At 43.0% G+C, this 17,194-nt stretch overlaps 1 protein-coding gene across 1 annotated transcript in view; it reads right to left on the bottom strand.

Annotated features, from left to right (window-relative positions):
* LOC129706809 (uncharacterized) overlaps nucleotides 1–17,194 on the bottom strand; it is an 81,663-nt gene that overhangs the window by 34,857 nt on the left and 29,612 nt on the right. The window contains exons 6-10 of the mRNA XM_055651318.1: nucleotides 15,121–15,356; nucleotides 10,766–10,942; nucleotides 8,599–8,761; nucleotides 2,693–2,899; nucleotides 71–190 (exon numbers count right to left, since the gene is read on the bottom strand). Coding sequence (XP_055507293.1) covers nucleotides 71–190; nucleotides 2,693–2,899; nucleotides 8,599–8,761; nucleotides 10,766–10,942; nucleotides 15,121–15,356 — 903 coding nt within the window. The remainder of the gene's footprint in view (nucleotides 1–70; nucleotides 191–2,692; nucleotides 2,900–8,598; nucleotides 8,762–10,765; nucleotides 10,943–15,120; nucleotides 15,357–17,194) is intronic.

Genomic DNA, 17,194 nt, shown 5'->3' with positions numbered 1-17,194 from the left:
AATTCAATAGGTGTCCTCAATATTTGGAAGAGTACAGCATAAGAAAGACATGTGGGGACTGCAGTCTTACTTTGCTCTGAGGTTTCTTCCCACTGATTCTTGAACTAGGTTCACATTCAGATCCATATAATGCTTCTCAGTGCTGTGCTCTGGCCAGGTAACAGGGACTGATTCAGGATAGTTCGGGTTTCTATTGCAAATGAAAAACATAACAAGGATGATTACAACTGCCACAATTCTAATGTTTTATTAAAACACCTCGTGGGAGCTTGAAATGAAAGCAGAAATCCTTGAATGGAAACCACATATCTGAAAAATCATTGATATAAAAAAATAACCGTTTCCCTCTCCACAGATGCTGCCTGACCTGTTGAGTATTTCCAGGATTTTGTGTTTTTAATTAAAATTTTCATCAAATGCAGGTTTTTGGGGGTTTTTTTAATGACTGTGTGGGAGTTTGATTATAACAATCGCTCCACATCAGCCAAATCATTGGCAATAAGTTGGTCTGGGGTCATGGTGGTCATTGTATAAGTGTAAGTTCTGCTGTTCATTTTTAATATCAGATGTTCAGAATTCAGATGTGGTTGGCTTGGATATTTACACCAGGATTATGGGGTTGTTGACTCAGATGGGTCTTCCTGGCTTATAGACTCTCTTTAGACGTCTTGCCTGTGCCACCAGCCGTGCCCGGCGCATCTGAAATATGTGAAAACATGTCGCAGTCTGGGTTAAATGGTTGATGACTCTGCCTCATTTCCACAGAACTGCTTAAAAATGGTGCCACCTCTAATTGCTGGTATTCTATTGGGATTCAGATTTGGCCCAGCTACTGCTGGCCCACCGAGTCATCATTCTTGCCGTAGAGGGAGTACAGAGAAGGTTCACCAGACTGATTCCTGGGATGTCAGGACTTTCATATGAAGAAAGACTGGATAGACTTGGCTTGTACTCGCTAGATTTTAGAAGATTGAGGGGGGATCTTATAGAAACGTACAAAATTCTTAAGGGGTTGGACAGGCTAGATGCAGGAAGATTGTTCCCGATGTTGGGGAAGTCCAGAACAAGGGGTCACAGTTTAAGGATAAGGGGGAAATCTTTTAGGACCGAGATGAGAAAAACATTTTTCACACAGAGAGTGGTGAATCTGTGGAATTCTCTGCCACAGAAGGTAGTTGAGGCCAGTTCATTGGCTATATTTAAGAGGGAGTTAGATGTGGCCCTTGTGGCTAAAGGGATCAGAGGGTATGGAGAGAAGGCAGGTACGGGATACTGAGTTGGATGATCAGCCATGATCATATTGAATGGCGGTGCAGGCTCGAAGGGCCGAGTGGCCTACTCCTGCACCTATTGTCTATGTTTCTATGTTTCTATCATTCGACCATTGATCACCCATTAACATCAGTTCTATGTTATTCCACTTTCTCACCCACTCGCTCCTCAATAGGGGCAATTTTACAAAGGCCAATTAACCTATAAACCTGCACATGTTTAGAGTGTGGGAGCAAACCAGCATACCCGATGGAACCCATGAGGTCAGATGTAGAACGCACAAACTTCACACAGACAGCACCCGAGGTCAGGATTGAACCTGGGTCTCAAGCAGCTCTACCCACTACACTGTGATGATGCCCATTGCGCCAGTGTGCCATATGATTCTACTCACAAGAGGATTTCTAGAGTCACCATGACATTTCTGAATCATTATAAGTTGTGTCAACATTTACGTTGGATGATTTCACCAAATCATCTGAACGGGATCTGTGATTAATGAAGATCATATTCAACCACTTGTTAAGGTTGTAGTGCATTGCTGAAGTCAAATCCTTCAGAGGTGTCCTAGTTTGTAGGACACACACAATGCTAATCATGTGGGAACTTTACTAATTAGAATTTTCATTATCAAATGATGGAAGAAATAAATGGTTTCTTATCTGTGAGCTTTACTTTGTTGTATATTGTTTGTTGAATTACCTCACAACCATGGAGTCATAGTCATAAAATGATGCAGCTCAGGCCCACTGAGTCTGTGCAGCCCATCAACCATCCATTGACCCTAATCCTACAGTAATTTTAGTTTTAGTTTTTAGTTTTATCGGGCGGAAACCAGCCCTTCGGCCCACCGAGTCCGCGCCAACCAGCGATCCCCGCACATTAACACTATCCCACACACTAGGGACAATTTAACCACACACCAAGCCAATTAACCAACAAACCTGTACGCCTTTGGAGTGTGGGAGGAAGCCGAAGATCTCGGAGAAATCCCACGTGATCACGGGGAGAACATACAAACTCCGTACCGACAGCGCCCGTAGTCGGGATCGAACCCGGGTCTCCGGGCGCTGCAAGCGCTGTAAGGCAGCAACTCTACCGCTGCGCCACCGTGCCGCACCTCAAATCTTTTTTTAAAAATTCTCCACATTCCCATCAGCTCCCCCCAAATTTTACCTCTCACTAGAAGCAATTTATATTGACCAAAAGTCAAACATCAGGTGTCATGTAATTATGATCCATGATTACATTGTAATTATGTATTATCGTTACGCTGACTGGTTAGCACGCAACAAAAGCTTTTATCTGTACATCGGTACATGTGACAATAAACTAATCTGAACTGGACCCCCCCCCCCCCCCCCCCCCCCCCCCTATTGCTGGTATTTTCCATCTGTCTCCATTTGCTTTGTTGACTTACCCTGTTTTTGCAAAGTTGGACCAGTAGTTCATCATGGCCTGGCTCAATTGCCTCTCCTGCTGGTTGTAGGACTGCATCGTGGAGAAGGGTCTGCCAAAGAGATACTGGAGTTCTTCTGAATGAAGTGCACCAATCCACTCCGGCCAGATGACGTTTGGCATTCTGGAGGGGTATGAAAACTGGTAGACATATGTCGAGCTGGCATAGCTAGAAAAAAGAAAATAATCTCATTTTGTTGCATTCTTCATTTTTACAACTCAAGTTAAATGTGTAGAAGAGCACGAGAAAATATCACTAGGAAGATCAAATGGCCGTTAACTGAACATGGACCATTGTGAAAAGTTTTCATCCGTTCATGGATGGATGTTGTTATTTTAAAAGGATCTTAAAGCCTCATCGGACTGTTTCCTTGCACAGTGGTATTTTCCCATGAGGCAAACCTTTGTTAGCCTGGCTTATACTTCCCGGTTTAAAGAACTAAGAGATGATCTTAGTGAAGCATAGAGAATACATCAGGGGCTTGGCAACTTAATGCTGGGAATCCACTAACCTTGGTTGCAGAATGTAGAACTGGTGGTCAAGATCTTAGCATGAAGGGTGACCTAAAGGGTAACCTTTGAATGATGGAATATCTCTTTTTCTCAGATCTAAAAGGTAATCCATCAAGTAAACTATAGCTAAAGATAGACACAAAAAGCTGGAGTAACTCAGTGGGTCAGACAGCACCTCTGGAGAAAAGGAATAGGTGACGTTTGGGTCAAGACCTTTCTTTCAACTCGAAACATCATCTATTCCTTTTCTCCAGAGATGCTGTCTGACCCACTGAGTTACTCCAGCCTTTTGAGTCTATCTTCAGTTTAAAACAGCATCTGCAGTTCCTTCCTACACAAGTAAACTATGGCTTACCGTTATTTACATTGAGAAATGCAACACTTACACCACAATGTGTAACATAATTTTGAATATCATATCTGATTGGCCAGGCCTAGTGTCATTATCCTGACTTCCGCAGTCCATTCAATTTCTTTCAATCTCCGAAAATCAATCAACTCATAACTTAAATCTTTACAATTCACAGAATACATAGAAACATAGAAACATAGAAAATAGGTGCAGGAGTAGGCCATTCGTACAGTTTGTAGGCCATTCGTAGGCCATTCGTACATAGGTGCAGGAGTAGACTATAGGCGTACAGTTTTGGTCTCCAAATCTGAGGAAGGACATTATTGTCATAGAGGGAGTGCAGAGACGGTTCACCAGACTGATTCCTGGGATGTCAGGACTGTCTTATGAAGAAAGACTGGATAGACTTGGTTTATACTCTCTAGAATTTAGGAGATTGAGAGGGGATCTTATAGAAACATACAAAATTCTTAAGGGGTTGGACAGGCTAGATGCAGGAAGATTGTTCCAGATGTTAGGGAAGTCCAGGACAAGGGGTCACAGCTTAAGGATAAGGGGGTAAATCCTTTAAAACCGAGATGAGAAGAACTTTTTTCACACAGAGAGTGGTGAATCTCTGGAACTCATATTGAATGGCGGTGCAGGCTCGAAGGGCCGAATGGCCTACTCCTGCACCTAATTTCTATGTTTCTATGTTTCTATTCGGCCCTTCGAGCCTGCACCACCATTCAATATGATTATGGCTCATCATCCAACTCAGTATCCTGTACCTGCCTTCTCTCCATGCCCCCTGATCCCTTAGCCACAAGGGCCACATCTAACTCCCTCTTCAATATAGCCAATGAACTGGCCTCAACTACCTTCTGTGGCAGAGAATTCCAGAGATTCACCACTCTCTGTATAAAAAATGTTTTTCTCATCTCGGTCCTAAAAGATTTCACCCTTATCCTTAAACTGTGACCCCTTGTTCTGGACTTCCCCAACATCGGGAACAATCTTCCTGCATCTAGCCTGTCCAACCCCTAAAGAATTTTGTACGTTTCTATAAGATCCCCCCTCAATCTTCTAAATTCTAGCGAGTACAAGCCGAGTCCATCCAGTCATTCTTCATATGAAAGTCCTGGCATCCCAGGAATCAGCCTGGTGATACAAGGCTAGTTTATCCCTCTTATAAATAAACCCTTGGAATCTTAGTAAGCGGAGTAGACTCCATGAGCTGAATGGTCTAATTCTGCTGCTGGGTTTTATGGTCAAACATGTAGAAGCACTGCACTTCACATTAGGGTGGCACGGTTGTTGCTGCCTTACAGCACTAGAGGCCCGGGTTTGATCCTGACTACAGATGCTGTCTGTACAAAGTTTGTATTTCTCCCCATGACTGCGTGGGTTTACTCCGGGTGCTATGATTTCCTCCCACATCCCAAAGACTTGCGGGCTTGTAGGTTAATTGGCTTCGGTAAAATTGTCCCAGGTGTGTAGGATAGTGCTAGTGTATGGGGCGATTGCCGGCCAGTGTGGACTCGGTGGCCTGAAGGGCCTGTTTCTGCGCTGTATCTCTAAACTAAAAACTAAATGAAACTAAACATCCTGCTGTGTCAAATCCCACACTGCAGCACTCAGAAGTATACACTGTAAACTGCATGCCATCAGGATGGGGGTTTACACAGTTTCAGCAACATTGGTCTCCCTTTAAGTCCAGCCTTCTAGATACAGTGGCTAATGTTATTGCTGCTCTTGAAGCACAACTTGACTCGAATTGATCACAACTCAGGCATCAACAAGAAAGTGGAAATCCTCCACTCATAAAATGCTTGAGCGGGAAGTAAAAATCAAAGAATAAGATGATTGAATTAATCAATAATGATGAGATGAAGCAATTGGGTGAAGGCTTGTGTGATCATTAATATCACCACAGTCATTGTACTGTAGAATTTTATATATTGTAATTCCATTATTGGAGCTTGCATTTTAAGACATTTTTAATGTGATAAAAACATTCCAAGTGTATACTACTTTGTCAAAGACGGAGACATTAGAACAGGATAAGAGCTGCCCAAGAAGTTTGTTTTAAGGACTGGGTTAAAGGCTGTGAGTGAGTAGGAAAGCTTGACAGAGGAGTTTAGGACTTGGAACATAGGCAATGGGAACAGGTGTATCCGAACCACTCTCAAGTTTGTTCTGCCAAGAGTAATATTCCTGTCCCATGGTGCGAGTTCATTCCAAGAGCTCTCCGTAGTTAAAAAAAAATCAAACTCGTGGTAAGCACGGAGAATGAACGTAGCGGGTTCGTCGGAGCTCGGGGACGTCTCTTAGCGCTAACGGCAGGTATCGGGAAGACTCGCTAACGGCAGGTACTCGGGTAGAATCGTGAAGATTTTCAACGTTGAAAAATGTCCACGAGAGCCCCGAGTACAGACGAGCGGCCATTACCGTAAATCTCCGAGTTCGAATCAGGGCAAACTCGGGAGAACTCTAGGAATGAACTCGTACCGTGGGACAGGGGTTTCACATTTTAATTGACTTTCCATCTCAATTCATTGAAAGGGAAAAGTTAGTTTGTGAGTGAAGAGATGAAGGAAGTCAAGAGTGTGCAAGTGGCCATAACTAGAATATTCCAGAGAGTTTAATTGTTATATGCACATGGCGCAGAACAATTGTTGCAATTTTGCAGGCACATTATATGTGACACCACAACAAATGATCAGAACATTCCATTAGGTGGGATGCTCAACAAATGCAGGTATTCAACTCCTGAAGACAACACAGAAAGACAGATGGTGGGCATTTTGAACACCCCGCACCTCCTAAAGTGTCAACTAAAGCAAACAAAATTAAGATTAATAGAGTTATGCTAATTCTGGGCATCCGGTGATATTCAGTAGGAGAATGAGCAGAGATGCAGATCCAAATAACCATATAACCATATAACAATTACAGCACGGAAATTGCACGGAATTACAGCCCTACAAGTCCGTGCCGAACAAATTTTTTTTTTTCCCCTTAGTCCCACCTGCCTGCACTCATACCATAACCCTCCATTCCCTTCTCATCCATATGCCTATCCAATTTATTTTTAAATTATACCAATGAACCTGCCTCCACCACTTCCACTGGGAGCTCATTCCACACTGCTACCACTCTCTGAGTAAAGAAGTTCCCCCTCATATTACCCCTAAACTTCTGTCCCTTAATTCTGAAGTCATGTCCTCTTGTTTGAATCTTCCCTATTCTCAAAGGGAAAAGCTTGTCCACATCAAACTCTGTCTATCCCTCTCATCATTTTAAAGACCTCTATCAAGTCCCCCCTTAACCTTCTGCGCTCCAGAGAATAAAGACCTAACTTATTCAACCTATCTCTGTAACATGATAATGGATGATGGGGCAGCCTCAGAGGCAGGACTCTTAACATAGAACATAGACCAGCACAGCACAGCCATTCGGCCCACAATGTTTGTGCCGATATGATGTCAAGTTAAACTGATCCCATCTGCCTGTACATGATTCTTATAGAAACTTACAAAATTCTTAAGGGGTTGGACAGGCTAGATGCAGGAAGATTGTTCCCGATGTTGGGGGAAGTCCAGAACAAGGGGTCACAGTTTAAGGATAAGAGGGAAGTCTTTTAGGACCGAGATGAGAAAATCATTTTTTCACACAGAGAGTGGTGAATCTGTGGAATTATCTGCCACAGAAGGTAGTTGAGGCCAGTTCATTGGCTATATTTAAGAGGGAGTTAGATGTGGCTAAAGGGATCAGGGGGTATGGAAAGAAGGCAGGGATGGGATACCGAGTTGGATGATCAGCCATGATCATATTGAATGGCGGTGCAGGCTCGAAGGGCTGAATGGCCTACTCCTGCACCTATTTTCTATGTTTCTATGATCAATATCCCCGTATCCCCTGCATTTCCATGTGCCTATCCAAAAGTAATTTAAACTCCACCATCGTATTTGTCTCCACAACCACCCCCGGCAGACCATTCTAGGCCCCCACCACTCCGTGTAAAAAACCTGCACTACACATCTCTAAATAAACTTATCCCCTCTCACATTATAGCTATGCCCTCTAGTGGTGGACATTCCCCACAACTGGGGGAAAGGGTCAACTCTTCCTTGGTTTCTGTACCTATCACATTAATAAACCACTCACTAATCACAATACAAGTATCTGACCCAACGTAGAAGAGTTGGGTAGCCCTTGTTAAGTCGATAATGTGTTGAGAAAAAGTTTTGAAGAAACACAACTCAAATAAGGTAAGGTTAACTTGTTTAAGAAGGAACTGCAGATGCTGGAAAAATCGAAGGGAGACAAAAATGCTGGAGAAACTCAGCGGGTGAGGCAGCATCTGGGGAGCGAAGGAATAGGCGACGTTTTGGGTCGAGACCTTTCATCAGACTGTTAACTTTGTACTTTCCCTCCTAATCATCTGGCTAGAGGATCTCCATAGCTGATGGAGAATACAAATTAAGTGATTCAAACCTCTTACACCAGGATGGCGGGACTGTCATATGAGGAAAGATTGAAAAGACTAGGCTTGTATTCATTGGAGTTTAGAAGGATGAGGGGGGGAACTTATAGAAACATATAAAAATTATAAAAGGACTGGACAAGCTAGATGCAGGAAAAATGTTCCCAATGTTGGGCGAGTCCAGAACCAGGGGCCACAGTCTTAGAATAAAGGGGAGGTAATTTAAGACTGAGGTGAGAACAAACTTTTTCACCCAGAGAGTTGTGAATTTGTGGAATTCCCTGCCACAGAGGGCAGTGGAGGCCAAATCACTGGGTGGATTTAAGAGAGAGTTAGATAGAGCTCTAGGGGCTAGTGGAGTCAAGGGATATGGGCAGAAGGCAGGCACGGGTTATTGATAGGGGATGATCAACCATGATCACAATGAATGGCGGTGCTGGCTTGAAGGGCCGAATGGCCTCCTCCTGCACCTATTTTCTAGGTTTCTATGTTTCTAACAGACACTCGTCCTGGCCATCGTTAGTAAGCTCCTCACCTGGCCATCATTGCATGCTTCTGAGCAGATCCAAATGCAGGAGCACAAAATTCCATATCAGTATACAGTTGTGACAACCCCTTCCTTCTGGAAAACTGTGTTGGATTCTGCCAGTCAGTGTACTCGAAAATAACTGACTCCATTGCGTCCGCACCTAAAGAACCTGTAACACATGTAACAAAATACCTTGCATTTACGTTGCATCCTTAATGCAGTAACGTGTCCCAAGGTCAAACAAGTATTTTTTCAAAATGCACTTTAGAGCAGAAATGCTACAGGAAAGGAAAGATTTGGGGCAAAAAAAAAAAATCTATTTCCTAAAGTCCTTAGCCGCCAAAAGCACAGCAGCTAATGGTTCTGTGATTAGGTAGAAACAAAGAACTGCAGATGCTTGTTCACAAAAAAAAGACCCTAAGTGCTGGAATAACTCAGTGGGTCAGGCAGCACCTCTGGTGAACATGAACAGAGTCATAGAGTCTTATAGTGTCAGCCCAATTTGTACACACCGGCCATATCTCCTATCTACACTAGTCCCACCTGCCTGCATCTGGCCCATATCCCTCTAAACCTGTCCTATCCATGTACTTGTCTAAATGTTTCTTAAAGTTTCAAATAAGTGACGTTTCAAAGGGTCCAGACCCAAAGGTCACCTACCCATGTTCTCCAGAGATGCTGCCTGACCCACTGAGTTAAACTGGCACTTTGTATCTTTGGTTGTATGATTATAAATGGAGAGGGCTGAGATTCCCAAGTTGAAGAGCTCACAGATATCTCCGAGGGTTGTTGAACTGATGAGTAATATATATATAGGTCAGGAAATGTATGAATACTTTATTTTCCAGGTCAACAAATGCAAGAATGCAACTTTGTTCTAGTTTTTATAGCAACAAACCTCCAGATGAGCTCAAGATTATGGAGGCTGCAAGGTGGAAGGCAGGGGTAATGGGTCTTTCAATAAGATGACACCACAACACTAAATCCTTCTGCAACTCTTCAAATTGCTACTGGATTGGTTTATACTGATGCACACTGCAAAATGGATTTCAAATCTTACTTTTGACTAATTATCTTCATTGCTTCATCCAGGGAGTTTATACATAGTTGCAGGGAGTGAAATAGAAGGAGAAACTGGTTGAACTGAAGTGAGTGTCTGTAACCAGCATGATAATCTAATTTTGAACCACGTCATACTCACAATGAATAGACTTCGGTCCAATTGTGGAGCAGCAAATGCATCCTGGAATAGGATCTCATTAAATGATAGGGCGGTCCCAATTCTGTGCCTTCTAACAGCATTATCTCACCAAGAGCAATCAATTGTTTCCTCCTTCTTTCAGTATTCCAATATCAGAGATTTTTAGATATTAAGTAACTCTTCTTATTAGGATGGATGTTTATGTAAACTGTGTTAAGTGCGGGTCTTGGGTTTTTTTGTAATGTAAAAAACTGTAGAAATTTTTACAGGGTCTTGGTGAGACCATACCTGGAGTATTGCGTACAGTTTTGGTCTCCAAATCTGAGAAAGGACATTATTGCCATAGAGGGAGTGCAGAGGCCAGAATCTCTGGAACTCTCTGCCACAGAGGGTAGTTGAGGCCAGTTCATTGGCTATATTTAAGAGGGAGTTAGATGTGGCCCTTGTGGCTAAGGGGATCAGAGGGTATGGAGAGAAGGCAGGTATGGGATACTGAGTTGGATGATCAGCCATGATCATATTGAATGGCGGTGCAGGCTCGAAGGGTCGAATGGCCTACTCCTGCACCTAATTTCTATGTTACTATGTTCTATGTTTCTAAATGAATTTTTGTTCAAACCTACGTTTGAATGACAATAAATAGCATTATTATTATTATTATTATTATTATTATTATTATTATTATTATTATTATTATTATTATTATTATTATTTTATTGTGACAATAAAGGCTATCTATCTATCTATCTATCTATCTATCTATCTATCTATCTATCTATCTATCTATCTATCTATCTATCTATCTATCTATCTATCTATCTATCTATCTTTATTATTAGTAGGTTCTGATTGCTTATTAAACACACACTTGGGTAACCTCTTAAGCCTGAGAACCCCCTTGCCATTGAATTTTGTTGTTTCATTGCTATGACAAGTTGTACAACTGATCCTCTGAACCCTTCAAATACTCACCTACTCCCTTTTCTACTGCTGTTCGGAATTTAGCTTGACTAATTCCAAAGGGGATATTGACTCCAGGGAACCAGGCGGACACGAACATATGGGCATCACCACTATTGCAACCCAGCAAATAGTCAATATCTTTACTGTTTTCAAACAGCATCTCGGGCTCATCAGGGAGGAATTCACCTGTAATCAGAATGATAGGCATCAATGTCTTCAAGAGTCAAGAGGGTTTTATTGCCATATGTCCCAGATAGAACAATGAAATTCTTACTTGCAGCAGCACAACAGAATATGTAAACATAGTACAGTGTAAACAATATACTAACGAGAAAAAAAGTTATGTGTGTATATATATATGTAAATAATAATATATATATACACAAACATATAAAAAACAAACAACAATAACAGTGCATAAAGACAAAACCAATGCCCCCAAATTTATGGTAGACAGAAGTGCTGGAGAAACTCGGCAGGTGAGGCAGCATCTATGGAGCGAAGGAAATAGGCAACGTTTCGAGACGAAACCCTTCTTAAGACTAATTCTTCCCCAAATCTATGTAGTTCAGAGCTTCTTTGTCTTCAGCCATAAGGTCAAAAATATGGAAAATAGTAAAATTCACTGCAGCAAAAAACATGTTAGTTTTGTGGTTTGCAGATTTCAGATAGAAACTATTTTTTCTAGTTACACAATCAAATCCCAAATGTCATTTGGGTAGCTATGTTGTAGAAAGAACATCTTGCATAGGTGTGGACTATTCCCATCTATCTAAGAGATTGTTTGGGAATTAACTCCTCGAACAGTGCAGCATTCCCTCAGACACACTCTAGTGCTTCATTTTAGATTTTGTGCCCAGGAATTTTAAGTGAGACAATGAACCCACAACCTTTGAGACGGAGACAACCGAGGCATAATTGACACCTGAGATTTCAGTGCAAAGACTGGATAGACTCGGCTTGTACTCGCTAGAACTTAGAAGATTGAGGGGGGATCTTATAGAAACTTACAAAATTCTTAAGGGGTTGGACAGGCTAGATGCAGGAAGATTGTTCCCAATGTTGGGGAAGTCCAGGACAAGGGGTCACAGTTTAAGGATAAAGGGGAAGTCTTTTAGGACTGAGATGAGAAAAACATTTTTTACACAGTGAGTGGTGAATCTCGGAATTCTCTGCCACAGAATGCAGTTGAGGCCAGTGCATTGGCTATATTTAAGTGGGAGTTAGATGTGGCCCTTGTGGCTAAAGGGATCATGGGGTATGGAGAGAAAGCAGGTACAGGATACTGAGTTGGATGATCAGCCATGATCATATTGAATGGCGGTGCAGGCTCGAAGGGCCGAATGGCCTACTCCTGCACCTATTTTCTATGTTTCTATGTTTCTAAATCCCAAATGTCATTCGGATAACTATGTCGTAGAAATAACATCTTGCATAGGTGTGGACTATTCCCATCTATCTAAGAGATTGTTTGGGAATTAACTCTTCGAACAGTGCAGCATTCCCTCAGCCACACTCATTTTAGATTTTGTGCCCAGGAATTTTAAGTGAGGCAACGAACCCACAACCTTTGAGACAGAGGCAGCTGAGGTATAATTGACACCTGAGATTACAATGCAAAAGGTAAAAGAAGAAATTTCAATGGATTTCATACAGATTAGTTTAGTTTTTTAGTTTAGAGATACAATGTGGAAACAGGCCCGTTGGTCCAACACGTCAACGCCAACCAATGATCACCTGTACACTAGTTCTCTGCTACACACTAGGATCAATTTACAGAAGCCAATTAATCTACAAACATTCATGTCTTTGGGAATGTGGGAGGAAACCGGAGCATCGGGAGAAAACCCTGCGCTATCACAGGGAGAACCTACCAACTCCGTACAGACGGCACCCGAGGTCAGGATCGACCCCAGGTCTCTGGCATTGTAAGGCAGCAACTATCGCTGTGCCACCGTGCCGCCCACATGTTGGTCCACTGACAATATTTATTAGGATTCTCCATTTATAGGTTGATTTAGAATATCATTACTTGCCTTTCTTGCTTCCCCTTCCACTCACCAATGTACCGATTGAGGGATTAGCCAATGAAAATGGAAAATCACATCTAAGTTTGTAATTTAATACAAGCTGGGAAACGGAAATTGGAATGAAATGCTGTTCTGTTAATAGTTTGACAAGGTCAAAATCTCCCATCCATAATTCATGTACCATGAGGTGGCACAGTGATGCAGAGGTAGAGCTGCTGCCTTCCAGCGCCACTGACCCAGGTTCGATCTTGACTGCGGGTGCTGTCTGTACTGAGTTTGTGGATTCTTCCTGTGACTGCGTGGGTTTTCTCCGGGTGCTCCGGTTTTCTCCCACATTCCAAAGATGTGCATGTCTGTAGGTTGATTGGCTTCTGTAAATAGTAAAATTGTCCCTAGTATGTAGGATATCGCTAGTGGACAGGGTGATCGCTGGTCAGCGCGGACTCGGCGGGCCAAAGTATCTCTTAACAGGGGAGGGGGAGGAGCAAGAAGTGGCAGAGGTTGAGTGGTGAAGATTGAGTTGAAGGTAGAAAGTGAGAGTGCAGAATGTAGAAGGGGAACTGGAGCATCAGTGTGAAGTGGACAAGAAGATGAATTGTGAAGATGATTTTGGACACAGGGCAAATAAATGCCAGTGTGTGCTGAATCTGATTGCTGCACACTGCTGGACTGATGTACAAAGATGCCCTAATATGGCTCATCCAATCATTTGTACATTTATAGGACAATTTTGATTTTTGTTTTCTACAATTAATAAATTTGATTCTAGGCTCTTTAAAAAACCCCAATGAACCTAGGTTTGTCTTTTCTTTCATTCTGAGTGGATATGGGTGGATACAATGATAGTACATTTATATGGGTTATTCTGATGGGAAAATTGGTCTATCTCAGTCGCACGTAACAATACAGTACATAGTTTGGGCCAAAGAAGATTGAGAAACACTGTCTGGGGAAATCAGGGACAGCAACTCAAGCAAACTCACAGAATAATTTAGAGTATTATTTGCACCAATCCACTGTACAAGATGGCCAATCTCAATGTAGATCGGTTTAGTCAAAGCTAAATTAAAAATTCTTGGATTAAATGGACTAACACAAAGTGACGAGCTGAACAATAAAATAAAACAAGATAAAGTGTAGACTGCAAAATCTCCACATTAGAACAACAGTTTAAAAAAGGAATAACTTGCAATTATATAGCACCCTTTGTGTATTTAAGTCCTTTTGAAAAATATACTGTCTTGTACTGTAAGGAAATGTGGTAACCGATTTTCACACAGCAAGCTCTTGCAAACAGCAACAAAATATTTTTTTAATTGTAGGTTTGGAAATAAATATTTGCCATAACATCAGGGAACATTCCACTGTTCTCCTTTAAATATAGTTATGGAATCTTTCATAGAAACATAGAAAACATAGAAAATAGGTGCAGGAGTAGGCCATTCGGCCCTTCGAGCCTGCACCGCCATTCAATATGATCATGGCCGATCATCCAACTCAGTATCCTGTACCCGCCTTCTCTCCATACCCCCTGATCCCTTTAGCCACAAGGGCCACATCTAACTCCCTTTTAAATATAGCCAATGAACTGGCCTCAACTACCTTCTGTGGCATAGAATTCCAGGGATTCACCACTCTCTGTGTGAAAAATGTTTTTCTCATCTCGGTCCGAAAGGATTTCCCCTTTATCCTTAAGCTGTGACCCCTTGTCCTGGACTTCCCCAACATCGGGAACAATCTTCCTGCATTTAGCCTGTCCAACCCCTTAAGAATTTTGTAAGTTTCTGTAAGATCCCCCCTCAATCTTCTAAATTCTAACGAGTACAAGCCGAGTCTATCCAGTCTTTCTTCATATGAAAGTCCTGACATCCCAGGAATCAGTCTGGTGAACCTTCTCTGTACTCCCTCTATGGCAAGAATGTCTTTCCTCAGATTTGGAGACCAAAACTGTACGCAATACTCCAGGTGTGGTCTCACCAAGACCCTGTACAACTGCAGTAGAACCTCCCTGCTCCTATACTCAAAACCTTTTGCTATCAGAAATGATCCCAGTTTAACATTTTAAGTACAAGATACACTTTCAACAGTACATCACCCTTTCTGCACCAGAGAATTTAAGTCTTTGGAACAAGGCTAGAGATCCGAAACTATGTGTTTGAGTTAAGATAGAAATCAATGGGACATGGGTCTACATTTGATTGTGACTCCTGTGCATAAGCTCTGTAGGCCAATGGGCACACAATCTCTATGCCTCCTGCAATAACCTGCCCCTGAATTTTCCTTGATTTTTTCTACACGTTCACTATTTTTATTTTTTATTGTGAAAATAATTACCATCTATTGTCGGGACAAACGGAAGGAAAAATATCAACTTCTCTTTGTTAAGCAACTCTGTCACTCGAATGGCCAACACGATATCTTTAGCAGGCACCTGCCTGAGGCAGAAGATCATGGCAGCATTGTCTTCCCATGGGCATCCCACGGACTGCGCAACTCTACGAGCAGCGCGGAGCGGGTTTCGATTCACAGCCCAAATCGCCCGGGCGTCCCCGCTCTGCGAAATGGCACGTCTGCAGAGGAAACAGAACGAGGGGATTGGTAGGAGATGGAGATGGGGTGCAAGATGGGAAGTGGAAATTACATGAAAGAAAATTCACACCCAGCCCAAGGACCACCCAGAGGTGGTCTTTATTTTCTTCACCCTTCTAAGATCTCCGTGGATGTCGTGGTTGTTTTTGCAGCTCCAAGCTTCCTGGGGCAGCACGGTGGTGCAGCGGTAGAGTTGCTGCCTTACAGCGCCAGAGACCCGGGTTACATAGAAACATAGAAACATAGAAATTAGGTGCAGGAGTAGGCCATTCGGCCCTTCGAGCCTGCACCGCCATTCAATATGATCATGGCTGATCATCCAACTCAGTATCCCGTACCTGCCTTCTCTCCATACCCTCTGATCCCCTTAGCCACAAGGGCCACATCTAACTCCCTCTTAAATATAGCCAATGAACTGGCCTTGACTACCCTCTGTAGCAGAGAGTTCCAGAGATTCACCACTCTCTGTGTGAAAAATGTTCTTCTCATCTCGGTTTTAAAGGATTTCCCCCTTTATCCTTAAGCTGTGACCCCTTGTCCTGGACTTCCCCAACATTGGGAACAATCTTCCTGCATCTAGCCTGTCCAACCCCTTAAAAATTTTGTAAGTTTCTATAAGATCCCCTCTCAATCTCCTAAATTCTAGAGAGTATAAACCAAGTCTATCCAGTCTTTCTTCATAAGGCAGTCCTGACATCCCAGGAATCAGTCTGGTGAACCTTCTCTGCACTCCCTCTATGGCAATAGAGACCCAGGTTCGATCCTGACTGTGGGTGCTGTCTGTACGGAGATTGTCCATTCTCCCTGTGACCTGCGTGGGTTTTCTCCGGGAGCTGCAGTTTCCTCCCACACCCCAAAAACAAACAGGTTTGTAGGTTAATTGGCTTCAGAAAAATTGTAAATGTTCCCTAGTGTGTCGGGAGCGCTGGTCTGCACATCCTGTTGTGGATGAATAACATGGAGCAGACTGCCCTGCCTGGCCCCAGACACTAGGAGAGTGGTCTGAGAAACCAGTGAAGGCAACACTGTTAACTGACTTTGGCCTGTACCTAACTGTTGCTGGTGAGTAGGAGCAGAAAGATTCAAAGTCCCAAAAATCGTGAAGAAAAGAAGAAAGTAAATGCTGACTTAGTTTAGTTTAGGAATACAGTGCTGAAACAGGCCCATCGGCCCACAGAGTCCATGCCGACCAGCGATCCCAGCACATCAACACTATCGGCACAGCGGTACAATTGCTGCCTTACAGCGCTTGCAGCGCCGGAGACCCGGGTTCAATCCTGACTACGGGCGCTGTCTGTACGGAGTTTGTACCTTCTCCCCGTGACCGCGCGGGTTTTGTCAGAGATCTTCGGTTTCCTCCCACACTCCACAGACATACAGGTTTGCAGTTTAATTTGCTTGGTGTATGTGTAAATTGTCGCTACTGGTAGGATCGTGTTAATGTGCGGGGATCGCTGGTCAGTGTGGACTTGGTGGGCCGAAGGGCCTGTTTCATCGCTGTATCCCTAAAACTATACCAAGCCAATTAACCTACAAAACTGTACGTCTTTGGAGTGTGGGAGGAAACCGAAGATCTCGGAGAAATCCCACGTGGTCACGGGGAGAATGTAGAAACTCCATACAGACCGTACACGTAGTCGGGATCAAACCTGGGTCTCTGGTGCTGTAAGACAGCAACTCTACCGTTGCGCCACCACGCCAACTTGCTTTTACTTAGGGACTTGCATGTCCCATGGACATCCTAGGCATAAAACACTTAGCAGTGTTTTCAAAGTAATAGTGACCATATCTATTTTCCGCAATGTTCATTGATGGATAA

Source organism: Leucoraja erinacea, chromosome 2, assembly GCF_028641065.1.
Source record: "Leucoraja erinacea ecotype New England chromosome 2, Leri_hhj_1, whole genome shotgun sequence".
Classification (NCBI taxonomy): domain Eukaryota; kingdom Metazoa; phylum Chordata; class Chondrichthyes; order Rajiformes; family Rajidae; genus Leucoraja; species Leucoraja erinaceus.
Note: the sequence above shows the minus strand (reverse complement) of the source record. Positions and strands in the feature narration are given on the sequence as shown.